Source organism: Mustela lutreola, chromosome 7 (assembly GCF_030435805.1).
Source record: "Mustela lutreola isolate mMusLut2 chromosome 7, mMusLut2.pri, whole genome shotgun sequence".
NCBI classification, from domain to species: domain Eukaryota; kingdom Metazoa; phylum Chordata; class Mammalia; order Carnivora; family Mustelidae; genus Mustela; species Mustela lutreola.
In genome coordinates, this window is record NC_081296.1 from 153,222,453 (window position 1) to 153,234,644 (window position 12,192).

General features: G+C 43.5%; 1 gene segment (V, D, J or C); it reads right to left on the reverse strand.

The window, feature by feature from the left end:
- Positions 1-11,266: 11,266 nt before the first annotated feature.
- LOC131837279 (immunoglobulin heavy variable 3-74-like) lies at positions 11,267-11,872 on the reverse strand. The segment is given in 2 exon segments: positions 11,267-11,637; positions 11,740-11,872. Coding segments are annotated over 2 exon segments (417 nt in total).
- Between the last annotated feature and the right edge of the window lie 320 nt (positions 11,873-12,192).

Below are 12,192 nucleotides of genomic sequence, written 5' to 3' on the forward strand. Positions count from 1 at the left end.
CACAATTTTCACGTGGAATAACAACCTTAGTATTCAGGGAGAAGTAGGGAAACAGGAAGCTGAGGACATCCAGGGACCACTGGAGCTGTGGCAGGGGACAACTGTGAAAAACAGAATGACTGTGAAGAGACAGGCAAGAAATCACGAGAGACTATGGACTCTGAAAAACAATCTGAGGGGTTTGAAGTGTCGGGGGGGGTGGGAGGTTGGGGTACCAGGTGGTGGGTATTACAGAGGGCACGGATTGCATGGAGCACTGGGTGTGGTGCAAGAAATGGTCCCATTTCAAATACTTTCAGGGTTCACTAAATTATAGCTTAAAATTTTAGAAAATAAAGTCACTAGATAAAACCTTCTGAAAAAAAAATAATGAATACTGTTTTTCTGAAAGTAAATGAATTGAAAAAATTAAAAAAAAAAAAAGAATACATGGACTTGGACCACTGGTGGAGGAGGGGCAGTGACACATGAAGGCCTCCCTCAACTCAGGTATCTGGGAACACCTGAGGCTAAGGCTACTTCATCGAGTCAGAGTCCTTGTAGTCTGAAGGCTTCCACCACACTAACAACTGTCACCTGAGTAGAGCAGAGGAGTGTACTGGAGAGTGGAAGTAGATTCTACATGGGGGAGCTCAAGGCGATCACAGTGCTGATCTCGGACCAAAAACAGGAGATCTCTGGAGGAATCTGAACTCTTGTGTGGCTACATTAGAGACACATTTCGAAGCTGCTACCAAGGCAGCCCATTTACCAGTGGAGCCAGGAAGAGAGTCACACAGTCCACAACGTAGGCCTCACAAAGGGAGGGTGTAATTATCTACAGAAACCATAAAACATAACAATATAATATGAAGTGCCCTGTGCATGGTAGACTTTCATGAAACCCCGCCATAATTCCAGGGGCTCTGTACTGTTAGGGAACCTCTCTGTTCCACCTGCCCCTCTATTCCCTTGTGGTTCAAGTCCTGAGTATGCAAGTTTGGGGACAGCAGCTCCATGTGCAAATCATGTGGACATTTGTTAAAGCTGGGTCACTCCACTGTATTTGGCAATTCAGAGCTTTTCCACTCTTCATGAGTGGATTTAACTTCCCTGAAATACCTTTACTACCAGGAATGTTCATGTGTAAAGGACAGAATACGATGGCAAGGCTGTCAGATTTTGTCATCGCTCCAATCAGTTCACCTCCCTGGGAACTTCCTGGGTGAACCCTCACTTCTCAGTGACACATTTACACAAGTAACACCTTCTCTGGTCCTGCAATGACACTTCACACCTGTGTGACAGGGGCAGGTCAGCTTCTTTAACCTGTGTCCTCAACACTGCACTCAGTGATTTAGGTCAGTGCTCTGTGAAGGCTCTTCTCTCATTGTCTTCATGAACAGAGCTGTGGATGCAGGATCTTGTCTCCTGGCTCCCCTGTAGGTTGTTAATGTGAATTAAATAATAAATACACTACCTGCCTGATAGAGGGATTGAAGACCATGAGAAGGTGGCAAATCCAGTTATGAGGACACATCTGGACCCTGTCTTAGGGCCTGGAAGAGTGGGCTGACCAGCTTGGGGACTGCAGACAGGAAGAGACACCCACAGCATCCAGGTCAATGTGAGTCTCAAACTCACAATTTGTTCTCTCTCTGCACAGACAGAGGTGAGTGTCCACCCTGGCTCCAGGGTGGTGTGGACCTGGATAGAGAGCATTTGACATCACAGGTCAGAGAGGAGGTTCACATTTATGTGGGTGTGGGTGGGTTGCTATGGGCTTCTCATCCCAGGAATAAAACAACTCGCATGTAGGGGGTAATAGGTGTCTGTGATGTAAACATTGTCAATGACAACTTTGGCTGGATACTAGGGTGTGTTACCTAAGTAGTTCAGAGACCCATTAAGAAAAGGACTACATTGTGCGCCTGGGTGGCTCAGTGGGTTAAAGCCTCTGCCTTCGGCTCAGGTTATGATCCCAGGGTCCTGGGATCAAGCCCCACATTGGGCTCTCTGCTCAGCAGGGAGACTGCATCCCTCTCTCTGCCTGCCTCTCTGCCTGCTTGTGATCTCTGTTGGTCAAATAAATAAATAAAATATTAAAAAAAGGAAAAGGATCACATCAACATCTGAGAGGAGAACACAGGCAGTAACCTTTTACATCCTCAACTGCAACAACTTCTTGCAAGATGGGTCTCTGAAAGAAAGGGAAACACAAACAGAAAGGAATTTTTGGGCTTCACCAAGATAAAAATCTTCTGTGATGCAAAGGAAACAGTCAGCAAAACTAAAAGGCAACCTATGGAATGGGAGAAGATATTTGCAAATGACACTACAGAAAAAGGGTTGATATCCAGGATCTATAAAGAACTTACCAGACTGAACACACTCAAAAAACAAATAATCCAGTCAAAAAATGGGCAGAAGATATGAATAGACACTTCTCCTGAGAGACATACAAGTGTCCAACAGACACATGAAAAAATGTGCCACATCTTTTGTCTCCGTGGAAATGTAAATGAAAACCATAATGAGATATCACCTTTCATGAGTTAGAAAGACTAAAATTAACAAGACAGAGAACAACAAATGTTGGAGAGGATGTGGAGAAAGGGGAACTCTCTTACGCTGTAGTTGGGGATGCATGTTGATACAGCCACCTTGGACAGCAGTGTCTAGATTCCTCAAAAGTTAAAAATAGAACTACCCTATGACTCAGCAATTGTTCTACTGGGTATTTACACCCAAAATACAGATGTAGTGAAAAAAGGCGCACATGCACCCCAATGTTCATAGGAATAATGTCCACTATAGTGAATCTGTGGAAGGAGGTGAGATGTCCTTCCACATATGAATGGATAAAGAAGATGTGGTCCATATGTACAATGGAATATTACTCAGCCATCCGACAGGATGAGTACCTACCATTTCATCGATTTGGATGAAACTGGAGGGTGTTATGTCAAGTAGAATAAGTCAAGCAGAGAAAGATAATTATCCTATGGTTTCACCTCTATGTGGAACATAAGGGGTAATGAGGAGGACCAGAGAGGAAGTCAATTATCATACAGGTTTACTTATTTGTGGAGCATAAGGAATGACACAGAAGATATTAGGACATTAAGGGAAAACTGAATTGTGGCAAATCGGAGAGGGAGATGAAGCATGAGAGACTGTGGACTGTGAGAAACAAACTGAGGGTTTGGGAGTGGAGGGGGTGGAGGGATGGGTGAGCCTGGTGGTGGGTATTGAGGAGGACGCGTACTGCATGCAGCACTGGGTGTGGTGCATAAACAGTGTATGCTGGAACTCTGAAAAGTAAAAATCAGGGAAGGAGACAAGCCATGAGAGACTGTGGATCTGGGAAACAAACAAGGATTGCAGAAGTGAGGGTGGTGGGGGATGGGGTAGGCAGGTGATGGGGATTAAGGAGGGCAGGTGATGCGATGAGCACTGGGTGTTACACACAACTAATGAATCTTTGAACACTACATCAAAACTGATGATACTATATGCAGGCTAAGTGAACATTAAAAAAGAATATAGACTTTTTTTCATGTTTTTTTTTTTTTTAAATTTCTTTTCAGTGCTCCAGAATTCATTGTTCATGCACCAAGGAAATAAGGGCTTTGAATGACACACTGGCCCAGATAGATTTCTTTGTTATTTACTTGGGCTCTTTCTGTTTCATTTGTAAACTTAGGTAGAGGATTCTCAGGTGTATTGAGGATTTTTTCCCCAAAGTATCACGTGACATGATGAGTATAGAGTTTTATACTGAACAGATGGAGCATTGAATATCATATCAAAAGTCAATGATGTACTATTTCTCAGCTAATTGAATTAGAAAACATATGCAGACCCTGGTTTCTTTGATCTGTTCTGTGTTTCTTAGTTTCTATATAATCTCTTTCTGCTCTAATCTTGCTCTTTCCTTCCTTCTGCTGTATTTAGGATTCAGCCACTGCTATTTCTCTAGCATCTTTAGGTGTAATGTTAGGTTGTTTATTTGAGATTTTTCTTCCTTCTTGAGGCCTTCCTGTATGCTGTGTATTTCTGTCTTAGGACCACCGTTACTGCAGAGAAATTACAGGATGGTGGTAACGGTTTTCTACTATTTTCTTAAATTTAATTTAATTTTTTCAGTGGAGGTTTTATACGTGTGTGTGTGTGTGTGTGTGTGTGTGTGTGGTCTTCTGGCTCCACTGGAGGTTTTTGTGATCCACAGTGAGAGCCACTGAGATTCTTTTAAAGGTTTTGTTGACCTGCATCAGGATATTTTTAATTTATTGGTATTTAATGACAAGAGGAAACTAACGTAACTGACATTTTTTTTGCATGTTAGTATATTTGTCTTCCTGCTACAAGTAAGTTTCTAAGTCAGAGAGTGAATAGGTAAGCACAGAATAATGTCAAGGAGGCTCCCTTGGTGAAACGGCTCTATGGAGAGGAAACCCCAGACCCTGACAGGAAATAAGCCATAGACTCCATGTGCACCTGCGCCTGGGATTAAAGACAGAATTGGTGAGTGGTGTGCACCCTCTGCTGGTCTGATACCGTTGTAGTTTGAGGTTTGTGTCTGGGCTCACACTGCAGTCCCCTCACTGTGTCTGTTGCACAGTAATACATGGCCGTGTCCACGGCTCTCAGGCTGTTCATCTGCAGATACAGCGTGTTCTTGCTGTTGTCTCTGGATATGGTGAATCGGCCCTTCACAGAGTCTGCGTATCTTGTGCTACTTCCATCACAGCTAATAACTGCGACCCACTGCAGCCCCATCCCTGGAGCCTGGCGGACCCAGCTCATGCCGTAGCTGCTGAAGGTGAATCCAGAGGCTGCACAGGAGAGTCTCAGGGACCCCCCTGGCTTCACCAGGTCTCCCCCAGACTCCACCAGCTGCACCTCACACTGGACACCTGCAGACACAAGACATCCCAGTCAGGAATCTGTCACACACCCATGGTTTCTCTCTCATATCCACTCACATCCTCAATTTCTTTGGTTCTCTAGAAATTACCTTGTAAAAGAGCAACAAGGAAAACCCAGCCCAGCACAAACTCCATGGTGAGTTCTCTGTGTTCTGTCCTGCTCAGTGAATGTAAACACCTGGAAATCCTAGGACTGGGGCTCCTCTTCCAGCTGCATGGTCCGGGCTGGGCAGTTTTATTCAGTGGAGGGAAGACCCTATTTGCATGTTCTCTGAGTATATAGTTAGCTCCAGACTCAGGTTCAATTCTTTACAAGTTAAAAACAAAGATTGCATTGTTCGTGGATCACTTTGTTTAGATGGCACTTTGAAAATATGCAGTATTCTTTTTTTGTTTGTTTAAAAAATGCATTTATCGGGCCCCTGGGCATCTCAGTGGGTTAAAGCCTCTGCCTTTGGCTCAGTTCATGATCCCGGATTCCCGGCATTGAGCACCCCCATCGGGCTTTCTAGTGGGCCAGGGAGTCTGCTTCAGGACCCCCCTCTCTCTGCCTGCCTCTCTGACAACTTGTTATCCCTGCCTGTCAAATAAATAAATAAAATGTTTAAAAATGCATTCATTGTTTAAAAATGTTGGAACAGGACATCAAAATATAAATTCCCATTCAGAGTTAAGAGTTCTATTAGAGCCAAATTTAAATATACCTTCAATATATGAATGGATAAACTTTGCAAAAGTACTAGGACTATCAGTTTCCAACCTTTCTGTTGTGTTCCATTGTCCTGTGTGTCTGCTTTTGTGCCAGCACCATACTGTTTTTGAAGGGATCCAGGGCTGAAAGAGTTAACTGTGTAAAGCTTCTGCTAACTTGCTTAACTTGCTTTTTGTAACTGCTTCACTAGCCTTGTGGCTAGAACTTTGAAACATAAGAACATGACCTTCCCTGCCCTTGCCCCGCTTCCTGAGCACGTTCCCTGCTTAGGAGATGTCTTTGAATTGTGCTTATGGTTAACAAAGAAGAGAACTGTTTTGTCCTAGTTTCACAGCCGCCCAGCTACACCCGGATGATAAGATATGGCTAAAAAATGTCTATGTGCTGCCGAAGCGAGCACAAGATATGGCTAAAAAATGTAAACTGTGCAGAGCTTACCAGGAACTGTAACTATGTAAAGAGGCCACTGTGATTATGGCTTTGTGACAAGCCTTTGTCTAAAAATGCATAAAAACCCCATACTCCCTTGGATTGGGGCTCTCAGCCTCTGCCTGGTTTTCAGGAATGCTGCAGAGCGCCAGCATGCTGGAATAATAAAACCCTTGCTGTTGCAGAAAGAGCTGCCTTGGTGTCATTCCTCCCCGCCTCCCTGGGTTGAGGTCTTCTCGACCCTAACATTTTCATGAAACAGCTTTGTAATCTAGCTTGAAATTGGAGTGTGGTGACTCCATGTGGTTTAGTCACTTGTTCACTATCTTTCTTTTTTTAAACTTTTTAAATTTATTTTTTATTTATTTTCAGCATAACAGTATTCATTATTTTTGCACCACACCCAGTGCTCCATGCAATCCATGCCCTCTGTAATACCCACCACCTGGTACCCTGACCTCCCACTCCCCACCCCTTCAAAACCCTCAGATTGTTTTTCAGAGTCCATAGTCTCTCATGGTTCACCTCCCTTTCCAATTTACCCCAACTCCCTTCTCCTCTCTAATACCCCTTGTCCTCCATGATATTTGTTATGCTCCACACATAAGTGCCATATGATAATTGACTCTCTCTGCTTAACTTATTTCACTCAGCATCATCTCTTCCAGTTCCATCCATGTTGCTACAAAAGTTGGGTATTCATCCTTTCTGATGGAGGCATAATACTCCATAGTGTATATGGACCACATCTTCCGTATCCATTCGTCCGTTGAAGGGCATCTGGGTTCTTTCCGCAGTTTGGCGACCGTGGTCATTGCTGCTATAAACATTGGGGTACAGATGGCCCTTCTTTTCACGACATCTGTATCCTTGGGGTAAATACCCAGGAGTGCAATGGCAGGGTCATAGGGAAGTTCTATTTTTAATTTCTTGAGGAATCTCCACACTGTTCTCCAAAGAGGCTGCACCAACTTGCATTCCCACCAACAGTGGAAGAGGGTTCCCCTTTCTCCACATCCTCTTCAATGCATGTTGTTTCCTGTTTTGTTAATTTTGGCCATTCTAACTGGTGTAAGGTGGTATCTCAATGTGGTTTTAAGTTGAATCTCCCTGAGGGCTAGTGATGATGAACATTTTTTCATGTATCTGATAGCCATTTGTATGTCTTGATGGGAGAAGTGTCTGTTCATATCTTCTTCCCATTTTTTGATATGTTTGCCTGTTTTGTGTGTGTTGACTTTGAGGAATTCATTATAGATCCTGGATATCAACCTTTTATCTGTACTTTCCTTTGCAAATATCTTCTCCCATTCTGTGGGTTGCCTCTTTGTTTTTTTGACTGTTTCCTTTGCTGTGCAGAAGCTTTTGATTTTGATGAAGTCCCAAAACTTTATTTTTGCTTTTGTTTCCTTTGCCTTTGGAGACATATCTTGAGAGAAGTTGCTGTGGCTGATATCGAAGAGATTACTGCCTTTGTTCTGCTCTAGGATTCTGATGGATTCCTGTCACACTTTGAAGTCTTGTATCCATTATGAGTTTATCTTTGTGTACGGTGTAAGAGAATGGTCGAGTTTCATTCTTCTACTTATATCTGTCCAGTTTTCCCAGCACCATTTACTGAAGAGACTGTCTTTTTTCCACTGTATATTTTTTCCTGTTTTGTCGAAGATTAATTGACCATAGAGTTGAGGATCCATATCTGGGCTCTCTACTCTGTTCCACTGGTCTATGGCTCTGTTTTTATGCCAGTACCATGCTGTCTTGGTGATCACAGCTTTGTAATTAAGCTTGAAATCAGGTAACGTGATGCCCCCAGCTTTAATTTGGTTTTCAACATTTCCTTAGCGATTGGGGGTCTCTTCTGATTCCATACAAATTTTTGGATTATTTGCTCCAGCTCTTTGAAGAATACTGGTGGAATTTTGATCGGAATGGCATTAAAAGTATAGATTGCTCTAGGCAGTATAGACATTTTAACAGTGTTTATTCTTCCGATCCAAGAGCATGGAATGGTCTTCCATCTTTTTGTGTCGTCTTCAATATCTTTCATGAGTGTTCTGTAGTTCCTCAAGTACAGATCCTTTACCTCTTTTTTTAGGTTTATTCCCAGGTATCTTATGGTACTTGGTGCTGTAGTGAATGGAATCGATTCTCTAATTTCCCTTTTTGTACTTTCACTGTTACTTTATAAGAAAGCCACTGTTTTCTGTACATAGACTTTGTATCCTGCCATGTTACTGAATTGCTGTATGAGTTCTAGTAGTTTGGGGGTGGAGTCTTTTGTGTTTTCCATATAATGAATCATGTCATCTGTGAAGAGAGAGAGTTTGACTTCTTCATTGCTAATTCGGATACCTTTTATTTCTCTTTGTTGTCTGATTGCTGTTGCTGGGACTTCTAATACTATGTTGAACAAGAGTGGTGAGAGTGGGCATCCTTGTCGTGTTCCTGATCTCAATGGGAAGGCTGCAAGCTTTTTCCCATTGAGGATGATATTTTCTGTGGGTCTTTCATAGATAGATTTGATGAGGTTCAGGAATGTTTCCTCTATCCCTATACTTCGTGAAGCGTTTTAATCAGGAACGGATGCTGGATTTTGTCAAATGCTTTTTCTGCATCAATTGAGACGACCATGTGGTTCTTCTCTCTTCTCCTATTAATTTGTTGTATCACATTGATTGATTTGCGAATGTTGAACCATCCTTGTAGCCCAGGGATGAATCCCACCTGATCATGGTGGATAATCTTTTTAATGTGCTGTTGGATCCTGTTGGCTAGGATCTTGTTGAGAGTCTTAGCATCCATATTAATCAGTGATATTAGTCTGAAATTCTCCTTTGTGGTAGGGTCTTTACCTGCTTTGGGGATCAGGGTAATGCTGGCTTCATAGAAAGAGTCTGGAAGTTTTCCTTCTGCTTCAATTTTTTGAAACAGCTTCAGGAGAATATGTGTTATTCTTCTTTGAAAGTTTGGTAGAATTCCCGAGGGAATCTGTCAGGTCCTGTGCTCTTGTTTTTTGGGAGGTTTTTGATCACTGCTTTAATCTCGTTATTAGATATCGGTGTATTCAGGTTGTCAATTTCTTCCTGGTTGAATTTTGGTTGTTTATAGTTTTCCAGGAATGCATCCATTTCATCTAGGTTGCTAAACTTATTGGCATATAACTGTTGATAATAACTTCTGATGATTGTTTCTACTTCCTTAGTGTTCATTGTGATCTCCCCCTTTTCATTCATAATTTTATGAATTTGGGCTTTCTCTCTTTTCTTTTGGATTAGTGTGGCCAATGTTTTATTGATATTATTGATTCTTTCAAAAACCCAGCTTCTAGTTTCATTGATACGTTCTACTGTATCTCTGGTTTCTACCTCATTGATCTCAGCTCTAATCTTGATGATTTCCCTTCTTATGTGTGGAGTTGGTTTGATTTGTTGTTGATTCTCCAGTTCTTTAAGGTGTAGAGACAGTTGGTATATTCTGGATTTTTCTATTTTTTTTTTTTTTTTTGAGGGAGGCTTGGATGGCTATGTATTTCCCCCTTAGGACCACCTTTGCTGTATCCCATAGTTTTTGGATCAAAGTGTCCTCATCCTCATTTGTTTCCTGAAATTGTTTAATTTCTTCTTTGCTTTCCTGGTTGATCCAAACATTCTTGAGCAGGATGTTCAAGAGAACTCTGTGGTGACACAGGTAAGTGAGAGAGTTTGCGGTGCTGCGCACCTGGGTCTCCTTGTCTGGGTTCATCTGTACCCGTGCACCCAACACAAGGAGAGTCACAGGGGACAGGTACATTAGATTAGGAGCTGTTTTTAGACATTCGTGAAATGTCTGAGATATACACACAGGACAGCTTTCAATAGACAGAAGACCCCTAATGAGTTTCCCTCTTCTTGGGACCGGCCATCTCCAGGAGCTTCATGCTGAGGTGAGGACTGGGCCTGACACTGCTCCAGCTACAAGGGCACAGATTCACCTCAGACACAGAAGATGGATTCCATGCCGACCTCCCTCAGATGGCCCCATTCCTGTGACTTCTCTGATGTGCAGTTTTCAGTACTGGTTTCATGGGAAATCAAGAGAGTAAACCTCCCAGAAGTTATTTATGAATTCTCTAGGGGAAATCCTGGCCAGTCGATGGGACAAAAGCAAGGATATGAGAGGAAGTGACAATATTGTCTCCTGTAGTAGTTGATATAATATTTAAATTCTGGATCATGGTTTGAGCCATAGATCTCAATTGCAGCCACAATTTAGGGCTCTGCCATCATGGTAGACATTCACTATTGAGCCTCTCTCCATCTTGCACATGGTGAAAATCTGGGAAGAGTTACAGGGCTCCAGCTCCATGGGGCTCATGGTCCAGGACAGATTGAGGAAGAAGTCAGAAGAAGGAGAGAGTGAGGTTGGGGGTTGGTTTCTGATGGATATTCAAGGGATAGCACAGGGTGGGCAAGGATCTGGGACCTGCCAGCTGGATCTCAGGATTCACATGGATTCCCTGTTTGGAAGCCAAAAAACACATCTCAAACACATTCACCAAAGATGCTTTCATGGACTCTCCCCACCAGAACAGGACCCAGCAGGACAGGGATGGGTTTCCCTCTCTGGGTTGTCATCCCACCACTTTCTTGGGGAAATCTGAGAGCCCTCATAACAAGTGGGTTGTTTTTCCATCCAGAAAATGGAGTGGTGCCTACAGAGAGGCAGTTCCTGATCACCTGTGTCCACCCACATGTATAATGAGCCAGATTATACAATGGAGCCAGAAGGTCAAGAACTGATTTGGGCAGTCATCCTGGGGGAAGCTAATAAACATGTGGGGACAGTATGTACCCCCTGAGGGCAGAGAACAGGCACGCAGCATGCAGAAAGCCTGGGCTGTGCAGGTGCTTCTTAAGGACGATGGGAATCTGCAGCATGTACTTCTGTGGAGAATGAAAATGGGACATAGAAGAGGTTGATGAAGGGAAGTTCCCCAGAGACTGGTGATATCTCAGTTATGTGGAGGCAAAGTTATATTCTTGTGGTTGGCTGTATGGAGAACATGAGGTATTAGCTATGGAAGAAAAAAAATATATCCTTGTGGACAACTGAGAGTCTGGAGAGGAAATCCCTGATCTCAAAAGGAAGTCGTACCCCACTGCACCTGCTCCTGGGTCTGATCTCTGCCCTGTGGATGCTGAGCGCTCTCTGCTGCCCTGAGTGCCCCTGCAGCTCAGCACATCCTGTGACAACAGGGAGGTTTCTGTCCTGGCTCACATTGAAGGCCACTCACTGTGTCTGCTGCACAGTAATACACGGCTGTGTCCTCGACTCTCAGGCTGTTCATCTGCAGATAAAGTGTGTTCTTGCCATTGTCTCTGGTGATGGTGAATTGGCCCTTCACAGAGTCTGCGTAGCTTGTGCTACTACCAGTATTGCTAATACGTGCGACCCACTGCAGCCCCTTCCCTGGAGCCTGGCGGACCCAGTCCATGTAGTAGTTGCTGAAGGTGAATCCAGAGGCTGCACAGGAGAGTCTCAGGGAACCCCCAGGCTTCACCAGGTCTCCCCCAGACTCCACCAGCTGCACCTCACCCTGGACACCTGCAGATGGAAGACAGCTTGGTCAGTAAACTATCACATATCCAGTGTTTCTCTCACTCATATCCACTCATATACTCAATTTCTTTTTTCTTCATAAATTACCTTTTAAAAGAGCAAGAAGGAAAACCCAGCCCAGCACAAATTCCATGGTGAGTTGTCTGTATTCTGTCCTGATCACTGAGTGAACACCTGGGTATCCCGGGCCTGGGGCTCCTCTCCCAGCTGCAGGATCTTGTCTGTGCTGGTTAAATCAGAAGAGGGAAGGCCCTATTTGCATGTCGTCTGGCTATATATTCAGCTTAGGGATGTATTCTGACAGAGAGGCAGTGACCCACGCAGTTGTGAATACCTTTAATTTAGTGCTAATGACCAATTTTGAAAAAAAAAAATTTATTATGTAACTTTCCAGGGTGTATACTTGTGTTTGTAAGGTGGCCATGAACATATACGGGGTGAGATTGAGCCCAGGACCTATGTCAGTGCTCCCCAAACAGGATCTGCTGCCCCCACCCCGAATCATCTACAGGACAGAATATCAGGCTATGAGGAATGTAG